The sequence below is a fragment of the Halichoeres trimaculatus genome, unplaced genomic scaffold (genome assembly GCF_033239565.1).
Source record: "Halichoeres trimaculatus isolate MK-OKI-2021-1 unplaced genomic scaffold, fHalTri1.1 fHalTri1_scaffold_14, whole genome shotgun sequence".
NCBI lineage: Eukaryota > Metazoa > Chordata > Actinopteri > Labriformes > Labridae > Halichoeres > Halichoeres trimaculatus.
In genome coordinates, this window is record NW_027437192.1 from 29,638,860 (window position 1) to 29,662,430 (window position 23,571).

The 23,571-nt window shown below is 37.2% G+C and overlaps 1 protein-coding gene across 2 annotated transcripts in view; it reads left to right on the forward strand.

Annotated features, from left to right (window-relative positions):
• The window catches only part of khdrbs3 (KH domain containing, RNA binding, signal transduction associated 3), a 203,156-nt gene that overhangs the window by 68,214 nt on the left and 111,371 nt on the right, over window positions 1–23,571 (forward strand). For both annotated transcript variants that reach the window (XR_012599499.1, XM_074686039.1), the window contains exon 2: window positions 19,121–19,239. Coding sequence is in view for 1 of the 2 variants with exons in the window: in XM_074686039.1 (XP_074542140.1) it covers window positions 19,121–19,239 (119 nt within the window). In the remaining variant the exon portion in view is untranslated. The remainder of the gene's footprint in view (window positions 1–19,120; window positions 19,240–23,571) is intronic.

Here is a 23,571-nt window from a genome sequence, read left to right on the forward strand (position 1 = left end):
CTTACAAAGCCCTCGTCTCTAACACTTCGCTGCGTACTGCAGCTGCCTGTGATTTCATGGATGAGGGTAAATATGTAGAGCAAAATCCTCTGGCAGGTTGGGAACACTTTGATAATCTCCTTGTGAGCAAGTCTTTAAATGAACAGGTGCCAAGATAAATGCGCCCTGAGACTATTCTAATGATAAGCAAACAACACAGGCCTTAAAGTAGATGGAAAGCTGCCACATAAGGTAGACGCCTTCAGCGATTCTGGCATCTTGGAGGAAAGTTGAACCCTTGAAGGCTCTTAAAATAAAAAAAAGAAAAGCACTTTGAACAACCCTGCCACCCAAGGGGATCTTCAGGGAGCTTTAATGTTCTTACCAAACCGTTTCAAATCTGACTCACCCCGAGGGTGACGAGAGCATTCCTAAAGATCCCATGATTTCTGCAGAGAGAGTTTTCTTTTGTATTTGCGTAATGCTCCAGCCATTACGGCGGAGTTCGGCGGATTAAAATCATGAGCGTCTGACTTGCACAGTGAATGGAGTCTCTGACTGGCTGGATGTATTTATGATGTTTCGCCGACCGGATACTGAAATCAAAGAGGCACCACTCGAGGGGCTCTCTGTCTTAATCCGTGGACATTATCTCTACACTGTAAGCGGGTCTTGGCTCGTTACCTCGCAGTAGAGAGCCAGGCTGGCAGGGTTGCAGGGAGAGAGGCAGAAAGGGAAAGGGAAGGAGGGAGGGCCTCGCCTGGCCGCCGAGAATGTAATCTCCAGATTAGGGGGCGAGACGAATTCCTGCTGCCAGCCTGACCTTGTCAAGGCAATGGAGGAGCCCGAGTGAAATTGAGATTTCAGGACAGGGGCGAGTCGAGGTGCTTTTTTCCCCCTTCTTCTTCTTCTTTTTTCTTTTTTTTTTTTTTTGCACGTTAGCGTTTCTCTTCAAGGGTCACAGCCTTGACACCATGATTCACGCTAAATGCGTGTGGTCACACTGGTAGCACACATGAAATGTGTGAGGGGCAAAGTGTTTCTGGCACTGACCATACTGCCTGGATCCGTCTGCAGTCACTCGGTCTGCTGCCGTCCCCACAGGGACGAAGAAACGACGTAAAACATGTCAGAAAATCAGAGTTTTTCCAGATTTATAGAGAGTGGAAACAGCTAATGCTCCAGGTTTCATTCTGACATGTCACCAGGGAGGAGATTCAAGTATTTAACAGAGACTTCGGCTGACTCAGTTACATGGAATATAAGAGATGAGTTATAATGCCTAATAACTCAATAAACAACACACTTAAAGAACAGTGAAGTATTTATAATCAGTCTAATCAAGTCTCGCAAATACCTCAGTGTCCAAACCTCTCTGTCTAAACTTGTGCCAACTCCCCTGATCCATCACTTATTTTAAATCAGGGAGTGGACTGTGGACTTCTGCTGTCTTCTGACCCCTTTTTCATCGCGTCACATTCACCAATTCACACTTCATTCCCAGCTTATTCACGCACAGCCACTAGGGGGCCTTGTGGGGCTAATAAGTGTCTGCTAGGGGAAAATTTGGCACCAGGATCCAACCCCCAACCTTCCAATTGAAAAGTGACCCCCTTAAAACACAGAGTCACAACCGCTGTTTAACTTTGCAGGAACTGAAGGACTTCATCTGGTCTGTGTACAGTCGTCAAATTTAACAGATGATGCAACCAGCTGTGTGTAGTTTTAAAAGGGTCTTACTTCCTGTGCCTAACAGACTCAATAGTCAAACATTACAAAGGGTCATGACTTGGTCAAAACCTCTGACTGGAACAGGGATATGGGCTGACATTTATGCCTCTGGAAACTGAATTTAATTTTTTACATTGAATGTAAAAAGCATAATCTGAAATTCAATCAATCAATCAATCAATCTTTATTTATATAGCGCCAAATCATAACAAACGTTATTTCAAGACACTTTACAAAAACATTTACAGGTCTAGACCCGTAAATGTTAATAAAATTTTATTAGCAGAAACCCAAGATCAAGACAAGATAAGGAGTCTTATCTTATCTTAATCCACCATGAGTACAGGACTTTGCAGCATTTAGCAAGTTACAATGGCAAGGAAAAACTTCCCTTTAACGGGCAGAAACCTCGGAAATTAAATCCAGTGTTTTGAAACTAAAGAGGATTTCTGTGCTTGATGAGTCTTCCTCACTGATGAAGATGATGTAATGGTCCTGAAATTGAATTTTGCATTTTTAAATTTAAGGAATATAGAGAATTAAGCCAATAAATTTAGTCTCAAAACATTCAATTAAATTCTAGATCATTCTTTTTAAATTAAATAAAATAATTCATTTAAAAAAAAAAATTGAATTCAGTTTCTTGTGGCACAAATGTCAGCTCATACAAGGAATGTGGTAAGGAAGATTTTTTTTTTAATGTTTCCAATAATTTTAAACTGTTTATCTGTTTGTGACCAAATTATTTCACTTTTTTTCCCCCAGTTTTTTAGTAGTGAAGTGATTTGTAAATGTGATGATTGATGGAGTAATCAGTTCAGAATTTTGCATTCCTGGCAATTTGGTTTTTTATTCAATATAATAATAATAATAATAATAATAATAATAATAATAATAATAATAATAATAATAATAATAATAATAATAATAATAATAATAACAACAATAATAATAATAAGAATAATAAGAATAATAAGAATAATAAACTTTATTTCTATAGCACTTTTTAAAACAAAGTTACAAAGTGCTTTACATTATAAAGGCAACCAGTAAAAAGAAATAGAAGAGAAGAAGTGAAAGAGAGGTAAAAGAGAAATGTGAGGAAAAATATTAAAATATATAAAAGACTAAGAACCATCACTAATAAAAGAAAGGAAAACATCTGTAAATAGAAAAGCATTGAAGATTGAAAAAATTAAAACAACAAAGGATAAAAAATCTAAAAGGATTAAAATACTGCCCATGATACTGTCACTTAAAAATAAAATAAAAATAAAGTCAAAAGCATAATCTGTTTACGTTTCTTCATATGTTTCTTCAATACTTTTAAAACAAGTCCCCCTGTTCTTGTGGTTGTGGTTTGTGGTTACATGAAGTTTTGTGTTTAATATCTTATTTTTTTAACTTTTTTTAAAAAATTCAGGTCATTCGTTCAGCTGATGCACACTTACATTAAGGACTTTTCTTATTGCTTAAATTAGACTCTGGAATGCAGCCATACAATATTTTACTGATAGTTTATGTTGTAAAGAGTGAAGTGAAAGGGGCTAAATGGTACTAATCGTCTAACAAATGTATATTTTAAATGGATTCCATGAGTTATTCTCAGTGTTTTTTCTTCTTCTTTATCTACAATATATAAAAAAGAAAAAAATGGTGATTTCATAAATAATACCTTTTTCATGCTTTGCAAAACACTTGCAATTGTTTTCCATGCGTTTTAACTTTCAATACATTTAAGTAAAACATGTCTGAAACTTTCAGAAAAACAAAACAAAACACAAATACTTGAAAAAATAAAATTGATTCATTATTTTCCTGTCCTTAGAAGAATAAAAATACTCAAGGAAAAACATCTGATACAGGCTGATATCCAGTTCCACTATAGAAACCATATCATTTAGCTGTCTTGATTGATTGATTAGCCTGATGCTACTGCATAAAGAAAATTGCATTGAAATTTTAGCGATGAAAATACTTTGATTGAACTTCAGTTTTCAAACAGATTTACTACTTTTATCATTATCATTATTGATATTTATTCCAGATTTATTACAAATACGCTGTATACGATACAGAAAACTTAATCTGTGAAAATACTGACCGGCAAAGGTTTTCATAACAAAATGAAAGAAAAAAATTTACATTCAGAACCTTGGCAGACTTTAGCCATAACAACGGCTTGAGGTTCCAAACAACTCAAAGCATTGCTATAACTACTTTCAGAGACAAGATGTCCTACTTCAGTCAATAACACAACAAAACAACTCAATCTCAATGTTGAGAGGGTCTTCAGTCATGCTTAGTAAATTACAATGTTTGACTTAATTTAATTCTAGTCAAATTTATTTCCATGGATAATGCATATTCAAAACACGGTGAGCTACACAAACAAGCTTTTTTAACAGTGTAACAAAAAACAGTGAAACACTTTGGTAAGATTGTTTTTTTTATATTAGTCAGAAAAATTCAAGATGTTTTTTTTTCAATCCAGCCTCACCTCTCTGAGCTAATAACTTACCTTCCCCTCATGCTTGTCGTGTTATAAAGTTTGACAAAGTCAGCTTCCTCCGTGACCTCATCAGTTCTACTTAACCAGCAGACAGAAAGCAGAAAATGAGAATAATGACACAACTTTCTCCCTTTGTGCATTTCACTCATTTGACCTGTAATGACAAAACAACAAAATAATGAGTCTGTCTGGCAGAGACGGCAGCACACCGCAATCAGCTGCATGAGGTGGAAGTGGTGGAAAGCTGCCGATAAACTACCACCGCGCTATTTAGACCAGATTTATTTTTATTGCCTCACACGGCCGCTGGAGCAGAAACGAAACTCACCGTCTTACAGTTTTCAATTAAATTATTTATGCTAAGAGAGCGAAGCTTTTCTAAACAGGTGCATCCTGTATCCATGCTTTTTTATAATGAAGAGTTCTGCAAACACTAATAACATTCATAAACCATGGATGAACACGGGGAAATCATCATTCTGTGTGTTATTAGTCATGCAAGCAGCTTTACTTAAAGATAATGTACATCAGTGTGAACAAATGAAAGAATAAAAGACGCCATGCTGTGTCCTTCAGACATGATGTGAAAGAAATGTTATTTATTAAACTTGTGTTACTCACGTCTGTGTTGACTTCAGCTGAAAGGTTTCTGAGACGGACTTCTACCATACCATCAACAAAGGAAGATAAATCGTACGTTCAGCTTCTGACAGGAACAAAAAGAGTCATCAGACATTTTTTATGAATAGATAATTCTTAAGAACTTAATGTAACTCAGAAATACATAAAAAGGACTTTCTTCCATCCTAGTCTCATTTACAGCTCTTACTCTTTGCATGAACAAAGATTTCTTCAAATGCATAATTCAGACTCAGTGCCAAGTTGATGCAAAGATTCAGACTTAAACTGGTATCAGAATCCTCTTGAACATCCAAAGCCACTCTGAGGTCTGGGATAATTAGTGTATGAATCATTGCACACTCCAGAGAGAATGTACTCCTCATTATATCTGTAGGCTGAAAACTTGGTAAACAATATGTATGAAGCAGGAGCTGCTTCGCTGAGGGCACACAGACATCTTATTAGGGAACAGCTGACCCTCAGTTATTTCACACATTTGAGGTACGTGGACGCTGTTTGTCATCTGTCATAGAAGATGAAACATGCTAAGCTGTCCTCATGGTGATGAGTAAATGCGGTGCTTTGCTGTTCTTCCTGATTTACACCGCTGAAGACTGTCCGTCATTTTGTTTAATAAAATCTGAAATTTTAGGCTAAACAGACTAGAATTGGGACTGAGTTTGAGGTTTTTAATTTTCTTAATGGTCTCACACATTCTTCTCCATCTGATTTGCTGTCATGTGCCAATGAGCGCCGCTGGTCTTTGCGTAGGGGTTTTAAACAGTACCAAAAGCAGAAACAAAGACCCACAGTGTGGCAGCTTTTAACCACTGTGGCCCACGTCTGTGGAACAGCCTGAAGACTTGAGGCGTTTAACTTATATATTTATTTGTTTAACTAGTTCTGATCTTTATCTATTTAAATTCATACAATTTAAATGTTTATAACTTTATTACTTATCTTTTTTTTAATTGTGATTCATTTTCTTTACCTCTTGCATATTTGCTTTTTAATACTGTGCTTTGAATTTTAACATAGCATCTTGCTCTCTGTTGGTGTTTATTGTCTTATTTTTTATTCTATTTTTTGTTTTTTAATTCTCTTGTCTTGAGTCGTAACATCTTCTACCTTCAGTGTTTCCCCATTAAGATCTGACAGTGTTTCCTCCGTTTGTCATTACACGTCCTAATTATGTTGTGTTTGTTTTATACACTTGGGGTTACAGGTTGTATGCCAGTGAGTTTGGGTTGGTGTGTTAGGAGAGAAGTGGGGGGTTTCTTGTCACTTTAATTGTTAAAATATTCTCTGTTCTTTAAGCATTTTGTGTTTAAAGTCCTTGTGCTCTAACTTCATGGCACAGTGCAGGGGGCGCAAGCCTGGCACACCCTGAGCAGTGTTAATTCCGTGCGCAGCCAATTTGCCAATTTGGTAGTCCGTCTGCGCAAAGATGGGTGTGACGGAGCGCCAGGGGGAGTTGACAGCGCACCAGGGGGAGGTGTCGGCAGATTCATGTTGCCGCAGTGACAATTTCGTGCCAAAAAAAGGGTTTTTTTTTCGTCTTTTCTCTCCCTCTTTTCTTTGAATTTGATATTTATTTGATATGTATTCAGTATCCGATGTTAAGGCTGTTTATTGTTTAATTGTAAGATGTGCAACAAACTGCACATCAAATCGCGCATCAAACGGCTTTTCTCCTCCCTCTCTGCCATTTGCGCAGAGGGAGGCGTGGAAGCGCACCCCTGCGCCTCTCTGCGCTTTCAGTGCACCTCTCTTGCCACTGCAGGAAACTTGCAAAGTGCGCCAGTCACGCCCTGTCTGCGTGGCGAAGGCCGGCGCAGGGCAGGTGTGCCTGCGCTCGTGCCTGGTCTTCGAAATTAGAGCCCCTTGTGCTATCCTTTCATGTATGAAAAGTTGATTGATTGAAAACCAAAAAAACAAATTGGCCCATAGTAGGCAGTTCTGTTTTCTCTCAACGAAACACTCCAAAATTGAAATTTAAGGCAATTTTTGATGTTTGAGTTGTTAAATAAAAATGTCATATTAGGCTTAATATGAGCCACAATCAGCTGACAAATACAGAAACAAAGTCTTTTTAAAATTTTAAAAGACAGTAATTGATGCCTGACTTACTCTTGAAAAAAATTGCCAGAGGTGTCAAAAGACAAAAAAAACAAGTACTTGTTTAGTTTCATAAAGTGAAAAGGGACTGCTTTCTCTCTGATAAGTAGGGCTTAGATCCTGGCTTTAGTTTCTTGTATTAGGATATTATTGACAAATATTTCTTTTCTACTCTGTTGGCAGATTTGTTTTACTCCTTACAAACAATCCATGTGACATGTAACTACACTTAAACACCTTTAGCTGATGACACAGTATTTTTTTTTAGTTTTCTTTTTTTTTTCTTTCTTTTTATTATTATTATTATTATTATTATTATTATTATTATTATTATTATTATTTTTATTTTTTTGGGGGGGGGGGGGGCGGGGGTTACCTCTAACAGTGCAAATAAAAACAAAAAAATATTATTTACATCTTTAGTAATATAAACCTGCTCTGGGTCCCACCTTATCTGAAAAAGAAAAGAGCAACTCACAAAACAAATGTTAATAATCAAAACACGTGTTTTGTGAGGTGTTACCTTCAGGTAACTCAGCACAACTCCGCCTTGAGCCGAAACTGTCTCTCTTTCAAACCAGAAAGACCCCACCCCCACCTCCAGTGGGTGTGGAAAAGCTCACTCACTCATCTCTAACCTCCCTCAGCCTCCCTCAGATATTTGATTCCCTGATTCTCTGTCATGTTTTTATCCATCAAAGCACTTAGTAAGCATTTTTTTAAAGGTGCTATAAAATAAAGTTTTTTTAAAATAGTTTTTTAATTCAAGGCATTTTAAAACAAGTTGCATTAATGTATCCACAACAATAATTTTGTCTTTTCTACAGGGGTTTTCTTTATTCCAACAGCAGACATACTTACTCAAATAATTTAACACAAGGAAAAAGTTAAATTTCTTCCAACTTCACGGCCACTTTTTGCTGCTGTACGTTGGTATCGAATAGTATGTTCACCCAATATTGTGACTGGGTGAATGTAGCGCTGCTGTGTGTCAGTGTGTTGGTGTGTGTTGGTGTGTGTGGGCGTGCTGCCTGCACTACTCGGTCACAGCTTCTTTACATTTCAGATTTGCAGTGAAAAGACTTGGTACAAAGAAAAGGTGTTTGCAGAAGGAGTAGACAGGAGGAGACGGTGAGTTTCTAATAAAGAAGGGGTCTCTATCTAATGAGGCAGGGACAAATGAATGTGAACATCATCAGAGAAGAATCAGAGTGAGTCAACTGCATTTATTAATACAGTTTATGAAGTCAGGTGTTGCTCCAGCCTTGTTTTGCTTTTATCAAACACCTCAAGTGAAATCTTATATATTTGGGATGTGGAGGAACAGGAGATTCTCAACATGGATGTTCAGAAGACAAATCTGCAGCAGCTGTGTGATGCTATGATGTCAATATAAGGGAAAACGCTGGGAGGTTTCAGCTACATGATGAATCTCTGACACCAAGAATTAAGGCAGTTTTGGAGACAGAAAGGGTCCAACCTGGTGTTAAATGCAAGCAGGGAGGAAAAAAAAAACATCTTGATAGCACAGAAAAATAGAAAAGGATGTGGAACGTTTTGTGTGATGTATGCGTCACCTGGTCTAATAGAGTTGTTTACATGTTTTCTGTGTGAGGAATGAGCCACAGGTGAGGCTGGATCCTATTTCTGTAGCTGAATCTATCTTTGGCTGTCGAGGCAACATGAGCCACACTAAACATGCAGGTACCATATTAATATTGCATCTGTCACTGCGAAGTGAAAGTGGTGGTCTTAACTCATCCCTCCAACACTGCCCAGAAAACCTGCACATCTTAAAACCCTTAAATTAAGGAGTCCACGTCACGGAGACGCTTTTAGATCCATTTCTAAAAGCAGACGGCTGGAGTAGTGTCCTGTTGTTGGGTGTCGTCCTCAAGGCAGAGGATTTTGGAGGCTGCAAATGCATTTTTAATGTGTGCAACCATTGCATAGTTGATACCCTGGATGCAGGGAAACCCCAAAATAAAAACTAGCGAGAGGAGCTGAGCAGCATGTCTGAGAAAGAGGGATTGTGTCATTAGTCTCTGTTGAGTGGATCAATCTGTGTTTTTACCAACCTGGGTTTATTTTTGTAACTTTTTATGAAACAAGTTGTTTGCTCTGATGTTGCTTTGTGCAAAACAAGGGAAATACTTGTTGTTGATCGGTCTCCAATTACTAAATCAGGATTTGTTCTCAGAATGAGCTGTCTTTTCTTTACCTCATTTATGGTGGGAAGAGAAACTTCTCTGGTTTGATCAGATGTCTGAGAGGTATGGAAGTCAATTTCTGCCAGTACAAAAAAAAAGAAGTCAAAATTATGAGCTAAAGTCATTAGTCTGAGACTGCTTGCGTTGTAGTCTCTGTATCACCTCACTGTGACGCATAAATTCACCAAAGGGAAGATTGAGCTGTACAGGAAGTAGTGAGGCGGAACTACCTAAAAACATCCAGTCTCTTTCAAAATAAAACAACCTGTTTCAAAATCTGTTCATATTTATCTTGACAATGATGATAAACGGACAAAATGTGCAGAGCCAGACCAGGAGTCAACAGATTTGAGCTTTTACAGCTTTTTACCCAACATGAATGAAAAGGTACTATTTTATATTTTATTATCTCATGATTTTGTATAATTTTATTACTTCTGCTTTTATCTCAAACACTTTGAAATATTTCATTATTTTTTCTTTTATCTAATAATTTTATCTTTTTATCTCGTAATTGTTCTTTATCTCATAATTCTAACTTTTTTTATCTAATGATTTCAGCTTTATTATCTCATAAAAATCAATAGCTCATAATCTTTACTTTTTATCTCAAATTTTGACATGTAATTTAAAAACTGTTTTCATCACATAAATCAGACTTTTGATCTCAAAATGTTATATTTTTTATCTCATATTTTTTATTTCATCCCATAATTTTGACTTATCTCATAATTTATAGTTTTATCACATAATTATGATTTCTTATCTCATGACTTCAGCTTTTTTATCTCATAATTTTCACTTTCATTCATCATTTCTAATATTTATCTCGAAATGTTGATGTATTGTCTCATATAATGTTTTCATCACATAATTATGACTTTTTATCTTAGAAATTCATCTTTTTATCTCATATTTTTTACGTCATCTCACAATTTTGACTTTTCATCTCATAATTTCATCTTTTTATCTCATAGTTTTTAATCACATTATAATGACTCTTTACCTCATGGTTTCAGCTTTTTCATCTAAAAATTTTGACCATATTTCATAATTTCTACTTTACTTTTTATCTCAAAATTTGACCTTTTTATCTCATAATTATGCCTTTATCACATAATAATGACTATTTATCTTATAATTTCATCTTTTATCTAATAATTATGGTTTTATTATCGCATAACTATGACTTTTAATCTCACAATTTCATCTTTTTTATCTCATAAATTTGACTTTATCTCATAACTTTGACCTTTTATCTCATAATTTTGACTTTTCACCACATTTTGACTGTATTATCTGGACTTTTTCATCTTTTTTTTTTTTTTTCCTTTTGGCAGAAATGGGTTTCCAAAGAGAGGGGCTGCAAACAGAAGTTATTTCAGTGGAATGGAGCAGACCAGACTAAACTCAAAGCAGTTTAACACTCATCCTCACCACATTCACAGTAGGGAGCCATCAGTTTTAGGTGTGATTCTACTACGCTGGCTGTAACCGTGTTAAATACAACATGCAGAAGGTTTCTTTAACCCTGTTTTGTCCTTATAGTATGTGTGCTATACTTGAAGACAAGGTGGTATGTCTTTCTCTGACAGAAGAAGGAGCAGAGGTGATGAATCTTTAAACAACAGCACACTCTGTCCATGGACTCTTTCCTTACATTGCCTTGTTGCATTTTCTTGTAGACAGGAAAGAAAAAAAAAACAGTGTGTTAAGAACACAAGAACTGCACAGCAGGTCAATAAGTGAGAAACATAAATCCAACAAATTAGAAACAGAAAAAAAGAAAAAAAAAAAAAAAAAAAATCAGGAATCACATTTTTCTCAGCGAGTGACTTTCTGTGTTAGGAGCTAAAAATAGATCTTTCAGTAAAAACTAAAAAAGCAATAAGATCATCAGACAGACTTTTCAGAAACGGCAGGTTGTCAAACTTACTTTGCGTCTCTCCTGTGGTTGACCTTACATACAGAGCGATGATTTGAAGCTTCCTGATGTGGAGGAGAAGCAGTGATGAGCGTGTGCAGTCAGCTCTCTGATACACACACACACACACGCATACACACACACGGACCATTTTCCTCTTAATATCCTGTCATCCAGCTCCTCTATTGTTACCTCCATCCATACTCCTTTTGTTATTTACTTCACCATACAGGGGTTAAAACAGGCCGAGGTGTCTGAACACTCAGTCATTTGAATCACTGCAGATTATTTGTGCATTTAAAGCCTCAAACTCCAAAAGTTGAGCCAACATTTTGATGAAGTCTTAATTCCCTCCCCCACACTCTTTGTTTAATGTCTAAGTACACAGTTTGCTTCAGTAAAAAAATACTTATTCTGTGAGGTTTGATTTGATTTTAGTGGAATAAGAGAAGATTTTACGGTCTTTGAAAAAGGAGGTTTTAAGATAACGGAGCAATGAGAGGCACACTGGTCTTGCAATTCAAAGGTCGGAGATTGGATCTCTTTTTTTTTCTTTTCTCTTTTCTCTTTTCTCTTTTTGTTTTTCTCTTTTTTCTTTTACTTTTTAATGACAGATAGGACGAGACAAGACAAACAGAAGGCTATTGTTGATTTGAGGCAGCAGTTCAAGTGCTGGGCTAATTCAAGTCAATACAGGAAGTAGAGGCTGTACGAAACCAGGGACACCAGAAATGTGGGGTCTTGATAGTGCGGGGAGTGTGGGCCTACATGGATAGGAGATGGAGTGGCATGCATCATAAGATGTGACCACTCCATGGTCTTGCAATTGAAAGGTCGGAGGTTGGATCTCAATTCAGCCTGGGTGCTGTTTGATTAACCAATTCTTAGAGGCGTTAAAACAAATTAAAGTGTTGGCGTTTGTATTATTCAGAATTTTGACACAAATACTTTCACTTTTACTGCAAATGATTATCAGCTCCACATATCAGCTATGGGCTTCCTTGACTATTGATAATTGCTACCGGTATTGGCCCCAAAGAAATGTACCGGTCCAGTTCTACTTCTGTCTCTCTGCTGTTGTCTTGGAAATTCTTTTGCTGACTGATGAGCCCAACTGAAGTGTGGTACGTCATGTTGGCGTTGATACAAGGTCTGGCCAATCCAGTGTAATGTTAAGAATCGATGAGGGAATCATTGAGCATAGAGGCCAAAGATGTCGATGGATCAAACTATTTCTAATTGATTCTTCACAGGAACTTTTTATCTATACCCATCCTTACTCTTCAATTCAAACTTTTATGTTTTGTTTTTTTTCTCACCTGGATCTTTATCCCCAAAATTATATATCTTAAAGGGGTGGGCGAGCACTGGTATAGGTACCTGGTATCGGGCTGATACCGGCCTTATTTGAAGGTGTCAGTACTCTTTAAGGCTGCTCATACCAGCAGCTTATACTAGGTCTGGGTGTTGCTAGGAGCCTCACAATTCAACTCGATTTTGATTCTTTAGATGGACATTCAATTCAATATCTATCTGAGTTGATATTGAGTTGAATGCTTAGATTTTTGATTTTCATTCTCTCTTGAACATGTGTGGTATGTTACCTCAAGTTTTGGAGCAATAAAACAACCTACACATCAGACTTTAAAGCTGAAGCAGCTGGCCTCACACTGCTTTGGCTGCCTTTTTAATGTTTGGTCTTGTGCAGCCCTCGTCCATACAACGCAAAAAAAAACAAACACACAGCACCACCCACTGGTCAGGAGGTGAATTGATTCAGAGGATTTTCTGAATCGATATTGAATTGGGCGAGAAAACATTGTGATGCATTGATTAATAAATATTTTTACCCACCCTTAGCTGATACTCAAGACAAAAAAATCTTATGTTAAGTAAGTCCTCCTCGCCAGTAGTTGGCGCCACTTTGCTGTGGTTTTACACCACTGCAGGTCCCGATCAGACAAGATGAATGAACCAGGGAGAGTTAACAGTTAAACTGTTTTATTTTGCACTTCAGTTTATTTAAAAATCACCAAAACTCTGACAGGTGTTGGTTTTGTTTTTGTTTTGCACTTTTTTTTACAATTCCTTAAAAAAAATAAAATAAAAAAAAATCATAAACTCAGAGAGTAGTTTGTGTTTTATTTTGGGCTTAGTGACTGTGCTGTCCTTGTTCAAAATGATCTTTCACTGTTAATGCAATATTTTGTATCAAAAGTATTAGTGGTATTTGCACTCAAAAGGGAGTACTCGTACCAGTATCAGTCTGAAAAAGTTTTTTCAAACATCCCTGATTTTTTTTTTTCCGATATAGAGAGGAAAAATGGCAATACCGTTGATTCTAGTTCTGATTAAAAAGTAACTATATTTCCTCTTTCCAGTAGAAAAAGCCTTGATGAGAATGTGACAGAGCTCACAGAATCAAACAAAAATATGTCTAAAAGGAATTTTGCAAATTGAAGCACACACTCATTCACTTCGTCTGGGCAGAGACACATTAGACACTTTTTCAACCTCCATGAATGTCTTTGTTTTTCAGCGTGGCACAAGTCAACTAGAGCTCTGCTTCAACAAAGGCTTTTGTTTGGTGTCTCAGACTGTCACTGCTCACTCAACATGTGCAGCAGGAGGAGAGGAGAGGAGAGGAGAGGAGGGGAGGGGAGGGGAGGAGGAGAGAGGGGTCTTCATGAACAGAATGAAAGAACACAGCGGTCGTGGTGGGCTGGTGTCACTGATTCATGTTCACATCTGTTTTGAACACTGGTAATGACTCGGAGGTGGAGGTGGTTTTCACTTCACTCTGCTATTTTTCCCCCTCATAAACAGAAGCACAAACGAGATCTTTTGAAAGAGCTGTGGAGAGTTAATTCACACAAACTGAGGACGGGCTCATTCACGCTGCTGTTCGCTTATTACACTCGCTGACTGATGGCGCTGCCCTCTCTGAGTTTATTTTCTCCTAAAAATGCAGCATGTTTTCCGTGGATAAGACAGAAAAATGTGCTGCGAGCTTTTAGAAATAAAGAAATTAGAGGATTCACAGTTGAAACACAATCTCGGAGCACATCAGAGGCTCTGTGTTTTGAGGACAACGCCTGGTAGAAAGCAGGAAACTCTGTCTTGGCATGTTGCTAGGCGATGCATTAATATTAATGTTGTCTTTTTCACAATGTGTGCACTCGCTGCCCCCCTCGGGATAAACTGAAGCTTAAAAGATATCTCCATCTCACTGATACTTCTTTTTATCTTCCATTAAAACTCATATCAAGGGTTTAATTACATTCTGCAAAATGTGACGCTCGCAGAGCTTTGTGGAGAAATCACAATTGTCTTTGAGTTCTGTGTTTAGCAGCCTCAGTTTGTGCCGCTAATTTTCTGTGTGGAGTAATTGAAAAATGTGTGTATGTGTGTGTGTGTGTGTGGTTTTATCTTGTCTCGTGTTGTTTGAACATGTGAGCGTTGTAGTTTATCATGCTTCCAGATTGAAATGAAGCTCATTACGGTGAAATGTAATCACAGTCACATCTATCACATATATCTGAACAAGTCTTCAAATATTTCCATTAAAAGATGAGGTGCCCTGCCTGCTCTGTTTTTCTTTTCTTTTCTTTTCTTTAAATCATATCTCTTCTATTTAAAAAAAAATCATTTCCAACACAAGAAATAAATCTATTACAGCGCTGGCCCTCCGCCTCACCCTTTCCCCTGCCGGGCTTTTAGCCTGGAGTCTCTGTCGCAGCCTCGCCTCACCTCTCAGCTGCCCTCTATGAAAAACCATTTTGCTGGCACTGAAACACAGATGTTATCCATCTGATTAAACGTTCAAGGTTACATCTCCAAATACATCAAAGTCTACCTCTCCCAAAAGAGAAAGCGTGACAGCCAATATTTTGGTAGCCTGGAGGTGTAAGCTCCAGTGTCCTCCTCATTTTTTTTTTTTTTTCTGTACAAGTAAATTGGTGTCCCTGCTTAAATTACAAAGTGTTATGGTGATGGAGACTCCAGCAGTAGCTGAGATGAATGATGCTGAAGGGACTCATCAGTCTTTGTCAATAAAGGCAAGAACAAAATCTTGTTAACAAGGACTAATAGGAGAGAGATACTCGGGACTACCTGCCAAATGCACCTTAACTCAGGTGAAATATATCAGGTAAAGTAGACAAACAAGATTCTTAATTTTGTATAAGTTTGAGTCTGATAAAGTAGGGTTTGGGCCTTGATTAAAAAAATAAAAAAATAAAGAGGGGGTATTCAGCCCTTTTCATACTTCAAACATGGATGTTAAGTAACAATTTTAGATGTTAATAGTAAATGTGTGCACTTTTTCTAACCTCTACACATTCATATGTTATAGAATGATTTGTCTAAAAGTAGCACGAGATCTTCATGAGATCTTCACGAGACTTGCTGAAATGATGATGTCATCACATAAGGGTCTCCTAACCAGTTCATGACATGTTAAAGGGGTGAGCCTCTTCAACACACACCAAGTGCTGCCTATAGCTCCGCCCCTAACAGGCCTCCAGAGGGCCGACCAATCAGAGGGAAGGGGGTTTGCGGAGCAGAGAGCCTTAAAGAGACAGCAGCAAAAACAAAGCTTTTCAAACAGAGGATTTACAAAAGCCCTATTTCCATAAAGGTGGGGTGCCTGACATACTAGTGTGACCCAGAAGGTGGCGCTAGAAACACCAATCAATGCAGTCCATTGATTGGCTGAAAGTAGAGGTAATACAGAACAACACATAACCCTGACATGTTTAAATCTCCAGTCCACTGAAGATAACTTTTTTTGGTCGATGACAACGGTGATTTTCTTCTTCGCTGGATGTATTGGCGGGGTAAACTGTGTCGCGCTGCGATGCCATTACATTAATACGTAGATGGCGTGGCACCTGGCTTACACGCAGCTTACCACAGCATACAGTTAGCTTTGGAAGCGTAAACAGGATCAAGCTTTACTGATCTGACCCGTACCAAACTATTCTGATCCAAACCACTTGTTGGAAAAATTCCCATGCGAGTTTGTACAAAGTGAAAATAAACTAACAATGAATGAGTCTCTTTTTCTCTCTTTGTTTTCCAGAAGGATGATTAATCTTTCTCATAAAATTTGACCATTTAAAAAAAAGAAAAATCTCTTTCATTTCTTTAATTAAGTCAGTGCTTTACTAATTGATTGTTCTAAAATAATTGAGTACCAGGATGAGCTGAAGATGGCACATCATCAGCCTGACTTTAGATATAGACAGGAGACAGAAAAGAAAAATCATACATCCTTGTTCTGTCTGAGTTTAGAAAAATGTTTTTCAATGCATCTGGAGGTCATTAGCAACTCATATTTGAACCGTTGCATTGACTTTGCAGAGCAATCATTTAGAATAAAATTGTGAAGTCTAAGACTTTGTTTTGATCTGCTGAACAACAGCAAGACTTTGTGTTTTGTGACCTTTGTAATTTTTCAAACACAAACACTGAGGAAAAAACATGCTGATGAAAAAAGGTTTATCTTTCAAGACGTGTTTTGACTTGATCTTTTTTAATTCTGACTTCTCAACCCTGCTGGAGCTGGACAGTCTGTTCTACCAACATCCTGACCCCAGCTCTGATCTTACTGAACAAATCCAAGAGCTGTACTATGGAGAAGAGAATCAAGGCTAGAAATACAGAGGAAAAAAACAGTTTCTCTTTTATGCTGCGCTTCAATAAAAAGTCAAACTGTGAAGAATAGAGTTGAATGTTTTTTTCATATTAATCTATTTACAGGTCAAAGCTGTGGTTGATCAGTTCCTTCAAAAAACACCCAGGCTAACTATCTGTGTGGCTACCAAAAGGCAGAAAAACAAGTCAGAACAGAACAACAAAAAGTAGATATTGCAAAGTTATACTGATATTAATGGAGACAATAGGATCATCAAAGTGGCACAGCAGTGTAACAAGAAAGAAAGCTGTCCCTTGACTGCTTACAGTTCTCAACATCATCATTTGTCTCAGCCAGCATGTGGTCATATGATACAATCTCTAACATTAAATACATTATTTTTTTCCAGTCAGTGAATCACTCGGGCAGCCATGATTACTTCTACCTTTAACACTTCGAAGTCATATTTTGATATTCTGCATTTCTATGCAGTTCTTTTTGGTCCCAAACAGTATACATAATCTTGACAATACAGGTATTGTTGGACCAAACCATTTTCCTTTGTAGTGCACCTTTTTATTTTTTCTAGAATGGATTATTTAGTTAACATTCTCAGTTTGCATGCATAAGTGTTCTCATACACGACAAAACTTTATTAACGTCCTGCACAGACATGATGTGTAAACATGGTATTGATTTTACTTTCTGTAACAGTGGCTAGCTCCATGGCTAACAGCTAACTGTCACCCAAGAACAAACAGATCAAATAACTTCTGACAAGGGTTTGTAGCATGGACCAGGTTTGGGAATTCAGCTGATAGCTGGAGAGGTGTTAGCATAATTTCATGAACACTGTTGATGTGCCCTTGAGCAAGGTATCATACCCCCATAACTGCTCAATGTTGTTCTACACTTTACACAATAGGTCTGCTGAGTAAAATTATACATCGTAAACAACTATAAGGTTTAAACCGCTCTTGTTTACTGGTTGAGACAAAGCTCCTCCCTCTGCAGAGAGACAGACTGATGGCAGGAGAGGAGGACTAGTCTGACACTCTGAATATATCCACGTGTAACATGAAGATGAGTTATGTTTCTTTTTTGTTACCAGGCTGTAAACATGTTTATTTCTGCTGCTGCTGCTGCTGCAAAAAATAACTTTTGGCTTGGTGTGCATGTAGTGTCCTGTACTTCCAGGGCCAGCCTCAAGTGGACACTGCAAATTTTAGCACTTCCACATCAACACAAATTTTATATATTTCCGCTACATACTTTTTTTTCCCTTGCGTGTTTCTTTTTCTTCATTTCTTTTTTCCTTTACTTTTTTGGTAACGCTTTATATTAAAGTCCTGTAATAAGCATTAATAAGACCTTTGTAAGTACTTATAAGATGCTTATTAACATTTTTTGTTTATAAGACTATATAACTGCTTAATAAGTGTTTAATAAGGTCATTGTGATAGTTGCTACATGACAACTTAATCTATAAGCTATATGGAACCTAACCCTAACCCTTTTTGTTTTTTGTCTTCTGCTTTTGTCTCTCATTAGCCCTACCCCAGCCCTTCCCCTAAACCAAACCATTCAGGGCCCCATGCCTAAACCTAACCTGTGGGGCCTCGTGGCTTACCCTTACAATGACCTTATTAAACACTTATTAAGCAGTTATATAGTCTTATAAACCAATAAAAATGTCAATAAGCATCTTATAAGTACTTACAAAGGTCTTATTAATGCTTATTACAGGACCTTAATATAAAGCGATACCACTTTTGTTTTCCTGATAATTTGATAATTTACTTCAAGGATAACCTCTTGATATGTACCCTCTTATTTTCAAGAAGGTCCTAAAACATAAATACAGTCATCAGTGATACAAAATCATAATAAAGGTAAATCCTCATTATAAAGGTAAATCCAATTGTTTTTTTTCCCCCATCTTAAAAAAAAAAAAAAAAAAAAAAAAAATCTAGGGAGTCACATGGAGATCCAAAATCTTTATTACAAAATCAGACCTGACCAAAGTAGCAGCCAATGTTGCAAATTAGGATGCAACAAGTTCGACGTTAAATAAAACTCAATGTACCCATGAAAATAAATATGTACATATTTGATGGCATAAGGCCCAATTTTGGGAAAATAAATAAATAAATAAATAAATAAAAATGTGGGAACATGGGCACGCTCCCTGAAAAAGTCCTCGGTAGCATCAATCTTCATGTCTCCCTGACAGAGCAAGCAGCATAATATTTCCATGAAATAACAAATAATTCACTGGTTTTGAATGTGAAGATCATTCTTGAGACATGAAATGTGTTTTACAGTTTTGTTTATTCGACTCCTGTCAACCCCCCTGACTGACTCCTTTCTTTCTGCCGCCTCTCCAGAGATCGAAAAAGTCCAGAAAGATGAGGGGAAGGAGGAGGAGAAGTTCATCGACGTCGTCATCAACAAGAACATGAAACTGGGCCAGAAAGTTTTAATACCAGTCAAGCAGTTTCCTAAAGTAAGTGTGATCCTTACACCACCAGAGACTTCTCTGAGAATGTGATGTGCAGATAGAGAATTTGGATGCTGTTATTTATAGATAATGAAGCCGGCTTCTGAAGCTCTGGTTTCCATTTAAAATCCTCACAAGTGCAGCTTGACATATTTTGTTGATGCTTTATGTTATTAGATGTAGCATGTCATGCGGATGGCTAACAGGCATGCGGCGTGCTGGCTGACAGAACTGGGGTAGGACTATATTAGGGATGCTACCTTCTGTCTGAAGAAGCTTTTTTAATGTTCCAGATGTAACTCTCACTCTCCTCACACACACACACACACACACACACACACACACGCATACACACACCTCCATTACACTGACCTTGGTCAATGACGCTCTGATGTCTCGCTATATTAATTTGTCAATGAATATTTATGAATATATGATTCAGAGGAATTATCTCGCAGTGGGTTTCATTTTCTTGAGTGTGCAGTGGATTTCTTGTAATACACCCCCAGGTCTTTCTCAAGTTCAAGAAGTCTTCTTTCCATGAAAATAATAGCCTCTGTGGGTGAGAGTGCGACTGCAAAGCAGCACATAAGTCACATGTACACAGTCCGAGACAGTGGGCTTCTCCGTGACCTCCACATGAAGCGGTTTTGAGCGATAACACTGCCGCCACCTTTTGAGAGCTCTTCAGCCTCACCCCGCCACGAGGAGCCTTCACCCGCAGCGGCATTTATAGAGCCACCCACTCGCTGCATGACAGGGATTCCCCGCTGGGAGCGCGTCGGGGAGGTTGGTGTAAAAGTGAGAGGGGCCAGCTCTTAGATGGGGACATCACTCAAGTTTTCACCTCGGCCCTCCAGAGGGAAGGACGGTGGTAACCTGCAGAGAGGAGAGAGGAGGGGGGGGTCAGCTGAGGAGGCAAAAACCAAGAACTGAGAACGGTTTGATGTGCATCTGCTAATGATCTTTACACATGAGCATGACACCACCAGCTTTCTATCGCTCCATGCTGAGCATTAAATGTAAAAAAGATCCACAAATGAGCCATCAGTACAAATGTAATCACACTTTTCTGGATTAATAAGAAAGGAACAATTAGGAGAAATGCATAAAATCAGCTCTCTGAACACAAAGAACTGTGGAGCTAAAGATAATGACATTTAAAGAGGAAGTGTGATTGTTATGAATAGGGGTGCACTGATCACAATTTTCTGTCTGATCACCTATCTTTAAAAAGCCTGACCTGCAGATACCAATTTTTATTTTGTTATTTTTTATAAATGGCAGCATATACCTTCGATGTTCCAATCATATTTTATTGAAAACCATTGAACGATAAAATCTTTATGTTTTCACTTAAACAACCAATAAAGTGTCCTGAGTTTTGTCCTCAGAGCAAAAAGCAACAATGGCTGGCTGTCAGACCTTCCTGGAGGTATATAAGATCAGTTTTTTATGTAAGCATGGGCCAGTCACCTATCCCCCAAAATTAAGGAAATTGGCACCGATCGATTGGCCGACCGATTGATCGGTGCATGTCTAGTTTTGAACCAAATAGCTAGATAGATTGAAAAGTCAGAGGATGACCAAACTGTAACTAGAGTGGACAGCGTGGCTCTGTTATTTACCATCATACAGTTTTGAAGCCAAAATTCCCCCGTCACAGGCTCAGCCATTGGTAGCAGATGTGCAGCCAGAGTCTGCGCAGTAGAGACTGTGAGGGATTCTGGGAGAATCTGAGTGGAGCCGGGTGACAAAATAATATATATATATTTTTTTTCTCAAGAGTCTAATCACTTCTTGTCTCTACCTCCCAACATATTTTACAATCCTGGGAAAAAGTACACGAGAATGGCAGCTGCCAGTCATTGTTAAACGTGACGTAAGGGCTCGTTTTTAACCTCTTATAACTAATAGAAACAAAACTTTTCAGAAAAAAAAAAAAACTTGAATACAAGGCAGCCAAATGATATCTTCTAGTCACAACAACAATCGAAAGTGAGAAACATTTCTACAAGTTGTATTTATTTTTAAAAGTTTGACCACAGCCCTTCTGGAATGACTGGGGAGAAAGATTTTTTTTTTTTCCTATACTGTAGCCAGCCACCAGGGGGAGCTGTTTTTGTGGCGACCACACTTGGAGCCAAACAAAATGACACCAATTTTTTACATTCTGTGGTCTAGACCTGTTCATGTTTCAGGAGAGTAACATACACACAAACCTAAGTACACACAACATCCACAAACATTTTTTGTATGCATAACTTAAAAAAAAAAAAAATGCCATAACATTTTTTTTTAGAGAGACTTCAATGAATTAAAGATAACTTAAGTTACACTGCCATACATATCACCTATTTATTTGGCTGAGCTCCTCTCTGTTTGAAACCCCAACAGAGAGTTATGGTCTTCTCATCAGCTGCTCTTAGAAGTTTCTAGGACCAGGTATAAGCAGTGAGGTGATCGAGCTTCTTCAGTCGCTGGACCCAGACTCTGGAACAAACTCCCCCCGGACATACGCACCATTACTAACTTTGGTCTTTTTAAATCCCGGCTTATAACATAATTGTTTAGACTGACTTTTAATACACAATAATATTGTGACATGTTATTTTATTTGTCTTGTTTTATCATTTTTATCTGGTTTTACTTTCCTGATGTGTTCCATTGTTGCTTTCTGTTAATCTGCTTTAATTTCTTATTTTACTTATATTTCATCTGGAAAGCACTTTAGTCACCAGATAAAACAAATACAAATAACACAAATAGTAAAAGTAAGATTAAAGTGACATCATAGATTTCCATGGTGTGTACATAAATGTATATAAAAACTTGATTTCAGACCCTGTTGATCCATATAATAAAACATATAAACACAATCAACAAAATGATAAAACTACATAAATAACAGTTTCCCAGCAGTTTATACACAATGCTTCCAGAAGTAAGAGGAACATCTTTATGTCAGAGAGTGTGGGCTGAGAGAGGGTCATTATGATTTCATTAGTCGACATAAACTTGTACATAAGGCTTCTCATTACAGCGTGAAATGTGGACACACTATTATTGAGAAACATATGCTTGCATTTTTCCATCTTCATATTTTTAGACATATCCCATAAACATCATTATCTGCCACCTGTAGCTTTTTAAATTTAGCTTTACTGTAATGACACCACATATCAGCAGTATAGAGAAGAGTACAGTAAGCTCTAAAAGCTCTGTTTTAACATCGTCTGAGCACATGTAAAATTTTCTTGCCAGCATATTATCCTGTGCATACAAACTGCTGCTGTACATCATCATCAGATAAACATAGCTTTTATTTGGATTACATCCTAGAATCATTCATACCACAGTTTATGTTTGGTTATGTGATATCCGTACAGCATGCTGAGTTGTCCACATGTCCATATATATGATAACCATAGAGTGGGAGTTTATTGATAAATAACTAAACCTAAATCAAGATTGCCAGGTATTTTGCAGACAGGGTGGATGTTGTATTGCTCATCTTTTGTTGGTGTTGTGCAGCCCAGGTTTCTCCACATGTCCTATGTTAGTAATGTGATCTTTATCAGTTTAAGGCTACCAGCATTTAGGACAAACTGGAAATGAGAAAGTGCCCCCCCTCCCCCTATTTTTTTTAATTTATATTATTTTATCTTTTTTTTTTTACTAAAGATCAACTTAAGTGATGGAAAAATAAAATAAAAACAAAAAAAAATGCACACAAAAAAATCAAAGGAATATTTGACTAATGCACACCTTAAACAATATTTTTTAAGGTAGTTTAAAAGTTAAAAATAAGCTAAAATATTAAATAGAAATAAGATTGCAAATAGTTAGAATAAACAAAATATAAATTAATAAATAAAAAGGGTAAGAATGAAAGTTTAAGATACAAAAAAACGCTAAAAACACCAAATTACAAAGAAAATAAAAAGACACAAAAAATGGAGACAATGAAAGATTGAATTAAATAAAGGACATTGGGATTATAGACTTATAAAAATGTAAAAAGCCAGGCATTATAGGTAGGTTTTCAGATTTCATGTAAAGTCCTGTCGTTGGATGTTATATAGACCATATTCATCTCAAAAGCCTTAAAGAGCCTCTCATTTTGAAATAACTAAAGACAAAAATGTCACCTGATCTGAACATAAAGAGTAAAATGTTCTGCTAGTAGAGAAAAGCAAGAAACATTTGTTGATTTTTCTTTGAATTTATACTTTATTCCTGCTTCCAGAAACAAATATTTTTCTTCCAAAGTAATTCAGGCAACATTTTTACCTTTAATATCTTATAATAAGACATTTTTCTGTTCCTGTCTGGTGG